The sequence below is a fragment of the Chiloscyllium plagiosum genome, unplaced genomic scaffold, assembly GCF_037043375.1.
Source record: "Chiloscyllium plagiosum isolate Xiang-an unplaced genomic scaffold, Cpla_swu_hap1 HiC_scaffold_22, whole genome shotgun sequence".
In the NCBI taxonomy this organism is placed as follows: domain Eukaryota; kingdom Metazoa; phylum Chordata; class Chondrichthyes; order Orectolobiformes; family Hemiscylliidae; genus Chiloscyllium; species Chiloscyllium plagiosum.
Window position 1 is genome coordinate 32,789,183 of NW_028270160.1, and position 13,892 is coordinate 32,803,074.

At 38.0% G+C, this 13,892-nt stretch overlaps 2 protein-coding genes across 2 annotated transcripts in view; one reads left to right on the forward strand and one right to left on the reverse strand.

Moving 5' to 3' along the window:
* lhpp (phospholysine phosphohistidine inorganic pyrophosphate phosphatase) overlaps positions 1-13,892 on the forward strand; it is a 196,607-nt gene that overhangs the window by 19,160 nt on the left and 163,555 nt on the right. The gene's annotated exons all lie outside the window — the stretch shown is intronic.
* Positions 1,988-9,881, reverse strand: nkx1-2a (NK1 homeobox 2a). The gene is made up of 2 exons (XM_043712650.2): positions 9,300-9,881; positions 1,988-4,737 (listed from the first exon to the last, which is right to left on the reverse strand). Exons 1-2 carry the CDS (start codon positions 9,538-9,540, stop codon positions 4,115-4,117), a joined length of 864 nt encoding a protein of 287 aa, XP_043568585.2. The 5' UTR covers positions 9,541-9,881; the 3' UTR covers positions 1,988-4,114.

Consider the following 13,892-nt stretch of genomic DNA (forward strand, 5'->3'; position numbering starts at 1 on the left):
TTATGAAGCAAAGATATTCAAAGAGAATTTTGAAGTTCGAGAAACATGTGGTAAAATGGAGGGTAAACAAAAGAACACTGAAGGCAATAGCAAGATGATTGAGATCTGCTACTTATAACGTAGCAACGGAAATGTGAAGTAGAACAGAATCATAAGAACCACACAAACAGGATAAAATATGGATTTGAAAGAATACCAAAACTCACATTCTACTTTAAAATATTGATCCAATTAAGATATTTTCCAGTTCAACTGTTTCCATTTAAATTACAATAACCCTCCAAAAATACATGACTATCGCTTGTTATAAAATGAAAGACAAACTTTTTTAAAATTTCTGTTTGATAATGCTGGGGAAATGCTGCATGGTGAAAAATGATCTAGATTAGATTTTCATTCAGAACTCTGAATGTGAGTACAATCTTGGTTTGTCCAATGCGGAAATCAAATGTGTTGTAAAGCACCAGATTTTCTATGATAAACACCAGGCCTGACTACCAAAGCATGTTGTGATATTCTATTTGCAAGCCTCACTGTTCGACCACAAAAAAGTTGCTTGGTATATCCTGGTGCATTCTGGATGTTTTAATTCAAACTTAGCTATGATTGGAGGGAATATACAGAGAGTGGCAGTGGTGAGTTCTGGGAGTTCTAGTCTAGAAGACTGCCATACCTAAAGTGACAGTCTTAGAGTTGACAAGTGTGATCCGCTGAAAGCTCAATGTGAACAAAAAATGATTGCAACTTTCAGTAATGTACCATAACCCATGCATTAGGTCTAATTATTTCACTGGGATCTGTAGAATGAATCATTGTTTGAAAGATTTCAATCACAGTGAAGCTACCATTAAGCATAAGTTTAATTATTCAGTTATGAACTCATTTTTTATATAGTGAGGTATTAATTTAGAAATTGATATTCATTCATTGAATGAAAAATGATGCAAGTTAAAAGAAATTTCAAAGTTTATTTTTGCGGTTTGAATCACCTTGACATGTTTTGTGATGTGAAAGGGACAATATAAATACAAATTTTTATTGCTTTCAACACTCATGGATACTTTTTGCTGTTTCAATTCTGTTCATTGGTAGCCATCTATTTATTTTACCTTGTTCTCTATTGGTAGTTCTCATATCCATTTACCGTCAGGTGGTGCAAGGTTTTTCAGATGGTACAATTTCCTGTGGTGCAACCCAAAGAGTTAGCTCCACTGCCAATTAGCACTTCAGGACATCAGTTGTCTGGAGATGGAATGCCCAACAGTAGCCAAGCCTGGGAATGCAAGTAGTCCCCTGATTAAAGAAATTACAGGGGTTTTCACGGTGGAGAGGGGATGTGAAGCCTGGGTCCTGGGGAAAGGTGGTAGTGGAAAGAGTGTTGATGGAGAAATAAAGGAGGGAGCATGCACAAAGGAGAGAGCAACAGACATGGAGAGAAGGCCTTTGAAGGGAGACACCACCCACTTGCAAGCAGGTGACCTGCTGGACTTACCCATGCTGCTGAAATTGTCCACCAGTTTCAGTATTGATTTAGGACAGGAAACAGCCATTTAAGATCCTCCATTGTGGCAGCGAGGATGGGCTAATTTCAGTCTCACATAACAACATGCACTCACCTCCATCCCTGCCCACCACCAATACCCACTCTCCCCCCACCCCCACCCCCCCCACACACACACAACTGCGAAAGTGCAGGCAATTCAGGGACAGATGGAAGTCAACAGGGAGGACAACACAATGTTTATGGACACTTCCACCTCCTGCAACTGAGCCAGAAGGCGATGTTAGAATTTTGCCCGTGGCTGAAAAGTACTGGAGACTATTTGTCAAATGAACTGGCCTAGTGTTGTAAATATTTATCCTCAGTCAACATCACCAGTAACAGATTAACTGGTTATTCATCTCCCATTACTGCACTTGGGACTTTGATCTGCACAACTTGGTTGTCAGGTTTTCTTACCAGACAAGAGTGACAGTATTTCCAAAGTAATAATTGTTTCAGGGTGCTTGAGGATGCGAAAGTTGCAAAGATCAATTTCTGATTCTCTGTGTAGTATCTTTTAAGCCTGCTTTCAACACATCTAATCATATTGAGGCTATCACCATTGTTCCAAGATTTAAGCAATTGTGATGGACGTTTTGCAAGTGTGACATTGTAATATGCATTGGACAATTTTCCAATGCACCATAAGTGGACGCAAGGCTTGTAATTGTATTTGTAGCTAACTTTAGAAAATTATATTCTGCAAGGCCCATTTAAGTAACACAAGCATTCTGATTTCAGCCTATCATAAATTTATGATGTTATAGTGTGGTATATGGAAACTGTTTAAATATTGCTTCTGTTCAAATATGAACACGTATAAAACTGCATTCTTCCCAAAGATTTGGATCATGTAAAGATTGTTTTTTAGTCCTCAATATTGTTTTCAATTTGTGCCTGAAATGTGTTAATTAAGCACTTACACTAGTTTGCATTCATTTCCAATGGTTTCATAATTTATTTTAATGGATAATTTAAATAAGGATACAGTGGTGCAGTCAGAAAGTTGCTGTTCTTTTCTAAACTTTATTCTTGTATGTTAATATTTTATTTAAATAATTTACAGCATACACATAAACATGGACCATATGTTTGAAAAGCGTGTGAAATTTAATACACATACACTCTCTCAAAGCCAGAAGCCATGGAACCAAAGCTATTGTAGATATTGGATTTTGCCAGATTACATGTTAGTTATTTGGGCCATGGGCAGTTTAGGTGGATTCTGGGTTAGATGGGGTTAAGGGTCACTTGAAATACAGTTATACATTAATGTTAGGGACAAAGCACACAATAAAATGCAGCATCTAGCTGAATTGTCCAGGTATGTTATTTTTAATTCAGTCATGCTGGAAAAATAGATTAGCATATTAGAAAGAGAGTCTAATTCTTGGGGTTTAGACAGTTGGTTTGGAGAGACTGTATATGTACCAGAAAACTGAAATTAAATAATGGTAAAACCTACCTGAAAAATTCAGTAACAATAATTTTGCAAAGTTCATGGTTTGCCAAGTTTTAGCCATTTTATCTTGTGGATTATCACAAAGCTTATCTGAATTGTAATGTCAGCTTAAATAATCAACAAATATTTAACTAAAGTGAAAGATCAATAATGGAGTGGGGAATGAGAAGCACTGGGGATCAAGAATTTGGAATCCAAATATCCATAACTACGAGAATTCTGCAAATAAGTTTGCTAATGTCTGGACAAAAATTCCAAATCTTTTTGTTCACCTATAATGGATTGAAGACAGATTTTTTTTTTCATGGTGCTCTGAAGACTGCTGTTACATTATATTCAAATATACTTTTTAATCTAATCCGAGTGACTTCTCATCATTTTTTGGTCAGCTAAAGTTTACATAACTTTCTTATTGGGTTCAGACAACGTCCATGCAAAAACAACCTTGCAGAATGTCCATAAACATCTCTATGTTTCAGTAATTCATCTTTTTAAAAATCATATACTGTATTAAACCTCTAAGGAATTTGCAATGAGTTCTCATTCAATTTGAGAACAAGACAGTCAGCATAGGTTCCTGTAATTTCTGCTGTTAGCACTGGTCCCAAGAAACTGAAATAACTTACTATGCGTAACAGTATGTATCTACAAGGTGGAGTTTAACTACTTCAAGTAGTTCGTGCCCTTTTCAGTAGCTAACAACACAAATAAATTCTTAGCTTTGTAATTATAGAATTAGAATCTTAAACAGATAATGTTCCACAAGAATATATCAGACGTTATGGTCTGTGTGGACCTGACCCTGATGGATTTATTCATTCTCCCTTTGAGAGAACAGTAGTATTTGTCTAATACCTCCTCTGAGACTTTCATAATTGTCACTGTAAAACAATTGAATCAGACTGACTGTTGAAGACAGATTCTGAGCTGTTCACTATTACAACCAATTGGTCCCTTAGAAGTGGTGATGTTGCTGCTTACAATACCATTGAATCATTAAAAAGAAGCACACGAGGTGTTATAGAAAAATGGCAGCCTAAGGAAAAAGCTGGTTGTCAGTCTACTGCACAACAGTTCTTATTATTTGAAAGAAATAAATGGCACCGTTTTCACAAATGTGGAGCATAAAAGGGTGTTAGGTAGGCAGAACTCAGGAAAGGAGACATCAACCCTGCTGCAGATGATATTAAAGGGACTGGGGTTGCTGCCTGGCAAATGACGTTTCCTGCAGCATAAGTCTGAAAAGTTGGGAAGTTGAGAACACTTGGTCCCGGAGGGCTTGGGCTGACTCGAGACAGGCTAGTAGATCCAGGCTGCATAGTGGTGTCTGCCCCAGGGTTCTGTTTTTTCCACTTGGTGCGTCTGTTTTGAAACCAAATTTTTACCTGTGTTTCTGTAAGGCTGAGGGCCAGGGCAAGATTGAGACGCTCACAAACCGATAGGTATCGAGTTGAACGGAATTTATTCTCCAAAGCCACTAGTTGCTCATAAGTGAAGGCAGTTCTAGCTCGTCTTGGTTTGGCACAGCCTGGTTCAACACGACGGCGTTTTTGTCTTGTTGCGGTATGTTCAGCTCTGGTTTCCAATTCAGTAGAGGCAGTATGGTCTTTGTCAAATTCAGCTTGCGTTGAAATTTTATTGTCTTTAAATGATTGAAAGTTTCCACAAGTTTCCGAAGACTTTTTTGATGTATTAGCATTGGAATGTGTATCTTGCTCCCAATCACTTCCATCTGCAAAGAAGCATTTAAAATATTTTTTGAAATGCCTAACATTGCAATCTTTAACTCCCTTTTTCCATATCTGCGTTAAATGTGTGTGAATATACAATAATTGGTCATTGCTATTCTCAAGTTTAAACATAGTCTAAGAAAATAAATAGGAGCCATTTGGCCCTTGAGCTTGCTCTATCATTCAGTAAGATTGTAATTAATCTTCTGATTACAAGAATACCTAATCTCTCTATGCCACATCATTCTGCAGTTTCTCTACACTTAAATAATATTTTGTTTTTATATTGTTCCTATTAAAATGACAAACCTTATACTTCCCATGTCTACTACATCTGCTAAATGTTTGTCCATTCACAGAGCTGAGCTGCACCAGACACTACAAGTCAAACTGGACTTGTTTGACATCAGTTCCAGTGGATAATAAATCTGCTGCCACTTTAAAAAAAAAACAGGTGCTTATTTCTTAATAATTTCCTCTAACATATATGCAAACTTCCATATACATTGCTTTAGACAAATTAAGATATACTTGAAATTGCATCACCAAAAGGATGTGTGTTAGGTGACATACAGAAAAAGAATTGTTAGTATTTCAGCCATTTGATTAGAACTGAAAAGCTACAGAGATCTAAGGCAAAATAGAGAGCAGCAAAAGAGAGATTGACATGATACAGTTGGATGATGGGTGTCCCAGAATATTTGCAGATGAGCCTTAATGATTGAGTGAGTATGGTACAAGACAGACGAGAATGGCATATCATGACAGTTGATTTCTTGGTAGGAGTGGCTACAAACAGTAGTTTATTCTCATATTCTATGTTTTTTTTTGTTTAGTCGTCCTTTCTTAAATTTTCCCAGTCTTCAGGCCTATCACTATTTTTGCAGTATGCCTTTCCTTTCAATTTGATGCTATCCTTAACTTCCAGCATTAAGAAATGGTCTGCCCTTTCTTTAAAATTGAATATATCATTTTTAGGATATCTTGTTAAATATCTCCTTAAATGCCTGGCATTTCTCACCAATCCCTTCACATCATTGTAATTATCTATATTTAAGTTTAAGACTCTAGTTTTAGACTCATATTTCTCACCTCCAAATTGAATGCCATATTCATCATGGTATGGTCATTTCTCTTGAGGATACTTTACCATGAGATCTTTTAATAATTCAATCTTATTACATTTCATCAATTGTAAAATAATGTTCTTCAGTTGATTCCTTGGCATTTGGTTAAAAGAAATTGTAATGAATAGACTTTATGACTCATTCTCAAAGCCACATTTGCTGATTTGATGTACCCAAGTTATATGAAGATTGAAATCACTCGTGATTGTAGTTTTCTTACAGAGCCCCATGATTTCCTAAATGTCAGCTTATAAATGGTTCCCTTGGTATTTTGTTTCCACCCAATCATTCTATATTGCTGTCTTCCAAGTTGTATTACTGTATGAATCACGATTTAGAGATGCCGGTGTTGGACTGGGTGTACAAAGTTAAAAATCACACAACACCAGGTTATAGTCCAACAGGTTTAATTGGAAGCACACTAGCTTTCGGAGCGACGCTCCTTCATCAGGTGATAGTGGAGGGAAGGGTTTTGTGATTTACACATGAAAGAAGTGAAACTATCACTGTATTCTAACAGATGAAAGGCTTAACAGACAATCAATTCTTCAATGTATAATTTCAGTTACATCACACTGCAAATTTTTGCTATAAATTCTGTGTTACGATCGAGCCCTCCACAATCACCTGATGAAGGAGCGTCGATCCGAAAGCTAGTGTGCTTCCAATTAAACCTGTTGGACTATAACCTGGTGTTGTGTGATTTTTAACTTTGTATGAATTACATCCTTGATTAACAGAGCTACACCATCTGCTTTTCCTTTTCTGCCCATCTTTCTGAAATATCTAATAGCCTGGAATATTCAGTTCCCAGCCTTTGTCACCTTGGAACTGCTTTCTAATTCTGTCACACAAAGTTCTGTTTAGCTATACCTGTCATAGCAAGACATTCCACAGGGAAGAAAGATTAAATTGGGTTCAAAAACAGGAGTAGGAATAAATGTAGAAATTAAAAGGTGTAAATGAGGGACGATGTCATTGTGCCAGACAGACATAAATATGAGAAGGAAGCAAACGTGAGACATAAAGTCAAAATTAGCCAGCGATTCCGTGGTTTACATCAATAATTATAAAAGTGTGTACAGAAACGTGCTAACATAATTGCAAAAGTGGTGACCAATCGTGAAGGACTGTTGAAAATGTCAAACAGTAAAAACGTAACTTCCATTCCTTTATTGTCACTTGCAGCAATGTGTCTTGCATACGTTCAGCTCTTTGCACACAAGCCCGGCAGCCAGTTACCATAACAAATATTTTTAAAGCTCATATCACTACACTAACCCATTTGTTTCCTTGAGCAAGACATGAAATTAGTTGTAATTTCACTCCTTGTTGTAACATTCATTGTTGCACACGCAGAGTCGAGAGTATTTAACAGTTGCTAATCAAAGATTAAACCATCTACAGAAATCTAGGTCTATCGTGGCGGAAAAAAAGAACGTTGTTCTATTTCTCCCATCTCGTCAAATCCTTATCCATATTTTCTCCACGCTAACTTTATTTCTTTATTGTACTCGGTTCGATTAGATCACTGTCGTTTAATCTTATGCCAATAATCATTAATAGTTGTGTAAATAGATGTCTGAACCTATTGTCTTCCCCCATATCATCCGCTCAATCATTGGTCGCTTAGTTACCTTAGCTATTTTGCTGGCTTTCTTACGGTCTTGGAAATGATAATAACCTTGAGACCGTGGCCCAGTGGAAAATGTTGACCCATTTGTGTCGATTGAAATGCAATACAGGAGGAATGAAATCAACAGATCCTACCAAATACTGAATTATTACCAACTGGCAATAAATAATATGAAAACATGGAGATATAAACTAGCTAGCCTATGTTTCTTGTGTTAACACCCTAGCCTTCTCCCTGAGTTCTTTTGTAATATTTTAACGTTATTTCTCACAAATCAATAACAATTAGAAACTAAAGTAAACTTTAAAAAGCCTGCTTCATACACAGTTTAAAATCGCCCCAACTGTGTGAGTGTTCTGTATCCGTAGTTCATTTTGGGAAATGTGAGTTAGTATTTGTCCAGAAACTTGTTGACCTGGCGGGTTGTGCGAGAGAAAGATGACCAGGACGACATTCTTTTTTAAAAACACGGTTAGAAATCGTGCAAATCTGTGGCTGGTGTTGTTCCGGTCATTTCTCTATCTTGTGCTGTAAAATCTAGAAGAGGTACCGTACTTGAGTAACGGTGCACGGCACTTCTTGAACATCATCTTGGAATGCAAGAGCCCCCATTCCCTAAGGCGCAACATATTTTATTGTCATTGTAACAATTGCATAGGGTTTTATTCGACTCGTCGCTTCTAGTAGATGACGGGTTTCTGACTTTTGTTTGGGAGGAATGTTAGGACCGTCCTGATTGGGAGGAAGCTGCGATATAGTTAAAAGGCAGGTGGAAACGTTATGACAGGATCCACGAAAAAAAAGTGTCCAATCTACACCAGCCACGATGTGCAATTAGAGTTCCAGATTTTAACAGATCGATAATGCCATCTATTAAAGGTAAGTTTTAATCGAAAAATATTTGGACCTTCGATCTGCTTCAGACTCGCGTTTTCACGGCTATACCTGCAAGCTGTTGGAAGGAGATATGCACAAGTCAGTAATAGGATATCGATCATCTGAGCAGCGGCATCCTCCATGGGACGATTTAAACAATTACCCAGACTCTCTCCCAGTGCCAATCACACCTAGCAAAGAGCTGTTATTGAACAACTGTAATTGTTTTTTCAAGATATAACACGTAGTGTATGTCATATTTATCATTTCTGTGGATTTCGCGATAAAGAACATAAGAAGCGGAACAGCAAATTAAAATGGACTAAATATGGGATGTCGTGGAAGTGATCACAGCAAAATAATCTTCAATGAAACAAAGTAGTTGTTTCTCATTTCAGCACTTCCAAAAGTGGATGTGATGGTGCGCACATCAAACTGCAGGTGCACTTGGCGCAGTCTTAACCAAGTCTCCCGGTTTGAAAGCAAAACTGAGCCGAAAGCTAATTTATCTGGTTCAAACACTAAGCAATTTCAGTTACTACAAAAAGTCACGCTCTGGAAAGTAAACAAAAAGCATGGAGTTAGACCAGTGTCAGGAAACAAATACTCCTCCATCCTTCTGCAGATGCTTCTGCAACCAACTCCTTGTCAGTTTCACAAATTCATAACATCCGCTCGATTTGAAAACATGGGGTTAGAAAATAAATGGACGACTAATTCAAATCACAACACTTTTCGTGAGGAAGTCCAGACAAAATAAGCAAGAAAAAAGAGCTGCGTAATTTCTTGATTAAAGTCAAAAGCCTGTAGGAGGCCTAGCGACAGATCAGTGTCACTTTGGTGCAGTCAATGTACAGAGTTATTGATGTTTTGTAATTAAAGTATCGCAACGCTGATTAAGATGAGAACGTGTAATATTACTCACCAGAATCAGTGCCGATTTGGTTGCTGTTCTTTTCAGCACTTAGTTTTGCACCTGTCCCCTTCCAATTCTGTTCTCCACTGCAGGGCACCGGCAATTCACTGCTTTCATTTGGTCCATTCTGTTGCAGCTCAAACGGCTGGGATCTGCCTGTGAATTTTTGAGGATCGAGTATATCTATGATGGAGAAGGAAATCTTGTGGGTAGGAGCCATCTCTTCCCCAGTGTCCGGGGACTCGAACATCGCCCTCTTGCCCTTTAGACACTGTCCAGCGGGCTACAGCTTGCTCCGCAGATCAGACAAGACGGCGATTCTGTCACAAATTGAGCGGGAATGCACACAAAAATTCACTTTGGAGTTAAGATTGCCTTGTAAGACAACACCGGCCACTTCACACCTGACACTGAAACTTAGTGAATGCTTTAGCAAGGGTCAATGAACGGTGGATATCAGTTCTGTCCGTTTTAAAAAGAAATTGCGATGTCTCTACATATATAAGTAAGCACTGCTCCAGTGCTGGTTTTGTCGGGCTCCTTTTCTAGTTTGAGGCTGGTCTGTTCAACGTCTGGCTACAGTGACAGAGACTAATAATAACAGTGCACGTGGTATAGAGCCCAGCAGCAGATCAGCTATTAACACTACAGAGGCCTTTGGATATGCATGGGCAGGTTCGCCACGTGTGATTGCAATAATAGTTTAGCTGAACATCAAAGGGATCTCTACTGACATCACAATATATAGAAACCAAAGGTTTCTTTTGTTTGAGAATACTTAATTTCAATTAACTGCTGCAATAAATGAAGAATCATTTAACAGAAAATGCTTCCTACAGCTTTTTTAAATGTTAATTCTGCCTACTGTATCAACACATTTGAGTGGATATTCAGTACAGAATATTCTTCAACGAGTTACCTTTTTATTTATAAATAAGGTATTCAAGTTTAAGTAACACGTATGAAATCCTTAGCGTATCGGCATTTGGTCATTTTCATTTGCAATCGCAATTTTAAATCAAATTTTAAAAATGCATATCAAATAATTGGATTCAATTGTTTTACTAACTGCAACCCTGCTGTTAACTATTTCCCAATCTCGGATTCCATTTGACCTTGCGCTGCATGATGTAAAGATGTGCTGAGGACTGAGGTGCAATATTTGCAATTCTATATCTTCCTCTTCCTTTGCAGAAAGTTCATGTTTAGACATCGAACACTACTTTGTGAAAAGTTAGTTTTCAGCTCCTGACACAGCCGAGGAATTCCAGGTGCACTGTAGAAACTACCCTTTAGGTAAAATCGGATTATTTACACAGTGCTTCAACATTTTAAAGTTGGAATGGGATAAACATGAAACAACCGCTCACATAAAAGGCACCAAATTGACTCTATTTTTCAATAAACTGTTCTTTTCTCACTGGCAAAACCTCAAAAGCAAAACGTAATGTCGTTCCCTTCACTTTCATTAAAGGAGGGCATTTTCGAAATAGCCAGCAGAACCATACTTTAATTTACTTTAATTCGATCACTTTTTCCTCCATTGTTATTGAAATTACGCGAATTTACTTTGGATTAACCTGTTGTGGATAGCGTTTTGAACATCGAGGAAAATGCTCTAAAATCCATTCGATTCAGTCCATCTGGGACTTCTTGCAAATCAGCGGAACAATTCCTGTTGCACTTTAACCGTCCATCCGGCACTGCAATTATACCCCATTGTCCGCTCTAATTACATGGATCTTTTAAAAACATTATGTAGATCAATTCATTTGCATCTGTTAATACTTTTAGAGGCGTTCCCAGACTGTGGAAATGCAGAGAGCGGGAGGATATATCTCATGTCAATGTTATAGTCATCCTGCACCCAGCTGGCAATGCAAATAAAGCTTGAACACATCGCCACACCCACTTCGGACTAACTTCTCAGAAGCCTGATTTTTTTTTTGCAATTTAACTAGTACACTGACTCTTTAAAAAAGTATGCATTTTTTTCCTTCCCCTGGTATTTAATATGTTGCAATAAACCGAATGCATATCAGTCATATCAAAGAGAACATTCCTAGCCTTTACTGTCTGCGATCTTTGGGCTCCTAGGTGTTTTAAAAATCTTGTGGTTAAATCTGTGATGAAGAGACAGCAGCGCTAAATTAACTCAAAAACTGATACCGAACTATTACATCGTCACCTTCTGAGGACAGTAACAAAGTTCCGGCAGACATTTTTAAAATGATAATTATCTGATATTTATTTGTTTAAATATTGCAGTGACATTTAAGCATTTTTTTCATGGGATTTGGAAAAGGATCGGGGCTGTGGTTGTTCTTGCAGCTGAACCCAATGTTGGTACTCATACAAAAACAGAAGTTGCTGGAGAAACTCAGCAGGTCAGGCAGTATCTTCTCCGGCAATTTCTGTTTTTGTTTCAGATTCCCAGCATCCGCAGTTTTCTATTTTACTTCTAATACAGGCGCTGGGATGTCTTAAAAGACCTGGGATCTTTCGCTTTGGTGCAGCACCAGGAAACTAACTTCAATAAGTGAAGCTCATACCAAGCCATATTCAAGGCGTTAAGGCATCAATGAAATGTAATTTCTTGATAGTTAAATTGCGCAATATACAGATTCAAAAATAGCATACTAGTCAATAATGATGTGGTGGCCGAGTGACTTTTTTAAATTCCATCTGCTACTGTAACCAGTTTGCTAGTAGCTTCTACAACGCATTCCCTTAGAAATGCTGTTAACAGCAAAAGGCTCGCTCGTCTACCTTCCTTTATAGCTGAAAATGTGTTGCTGGAAAAGCGCAGCAGGTCAGGCAGCATCCAAGGAACAGGAGAATCGACGTTTCCTGAAGAAGGGCTTATGCCCGAAACGTCGATTCTGCTGTTCCTTGGATGCTGCCTGACCTGCTGCGCATTTTCAGCTCTGATCTCCAGCATCTGCAATTCTCACTTTCTCCTATCTTCCTTTATATACTGTTTCTATGTCTTGTGCTCAGAAGTCTATTACACAACGGCCTGAGGTGTCCCACATGGCTGGTTGTTATATTCGGTAAATGTTATAATTGAAAGCAGTGTTGTCAATTTTGTCACTTTTCATAAGTGTATTTCAAGTTTTTAAGTATATATTAACACTTTTTAAAAAAAATCTTGCATGGGATGTGGGTGTCATTGACAATGCTAACATTTGTTTTAACTGTCTTTGGGTTTGAGTGATGCTAGAGCCGTTTCAGTCAGCATTTAAGAGTAAACCACATTTCTTGAGGGTCTGGAGTCACGTGCAGGTCAGACCAAATAAGAATGTCAGATTTCCGGTTGTTTTTTTTCATACCACAGACATCATTTTTTAGATTAGATTACTTTACAGTGTGGAAACAGGCCCTTCGGCCCAACAAGTCCACACCGACCCGCCGAAGCGCAACCCACCCATAACCCTACATTTACCCCTTACCTAACACTACGGACAATTTAGCATGGCCAATTCACCTGAACATTTCATTCTAGGTTTTCTAGGTTTTACTGAATTCAAATCTCACAATCCAGTATGATTCGAACCCTTGTCCACCAAAATGTTGGCTTGGACGTGTCCAGTGCCAAAACTAATTTGCTACCATCTCCTCCCTCAGCTGTAAGTGCATAATCTACCATCACAGGCTGGCTCAAGGAAAATACGCCGTGAATATTCACTGCACGGCATGTAAGTTTCTGTTGTACCTCCTATTTCAGAACTCCAACCAGAACTGTAGTTTTTTAAAAACTTTGTTATTTTGCCTAGTAATCGGAAATATGGAAGTATTGTGTCTTTTCCGGAGAATTAGAATGGATTCATTGAAGACTGGACACTAAAAATCATTGGAACCGACTTGTCATAGGGACTGTATATTTTCCTCGTGATGCTGTTATTGAGTATCGCCCAAAACCAACTCCAAACGTTCATAATGTCTTTACTATCTGTTTTAGAATAGCTCGTGTTTTTTGGTTACTGACCAGAATACTTATGGTCTGCTGCAACAATCCTATTACAGACCTCAAATGGTTAATTTTAAAAGTTATTTTCTACAGAGTTGTTGTGAAATGTCCTGCCTTTTGGCAGTTTTAAGTGGCTCTGCCAGGGCAACAGATTAGAATTCAATGTGAGTGCTGTCTTTAAATTGCTTTGACGCCAGGTGGGATTCAGACCTGACCTGTCCTGATGGCAGCTGATGGCTTGAAACAAGCTGGAATCAATATTCACAGCGGGTGTCCTCTGCTGATAAGACTGTCCAAGACAATGTTCACTATCAAAGTAGACAGCTGAGATATTACACTATTAGTGATGTTGTTTTAAATAACTTGCTCAATCTCTTATTCTGGTTAATGAGTTTTACAGTATAGATACTATCAGCAAGAAGATAGAACCATTGCCAACCGGCAATATCTAAAACACTGTTGGAAATTATATTCAGATTTTCAAAGAAATGGTTGAGAGAGAAAATACAAAGCAAATATAGCGGTAATACACAAGAACAAGCTATAGCCTTTATCGGCTGTATGGGTTGGCCATTGAAAGGAAAAATCTTTACTTACTGTATAGATAGGTAAGAAACGTTATCTAGGTAATT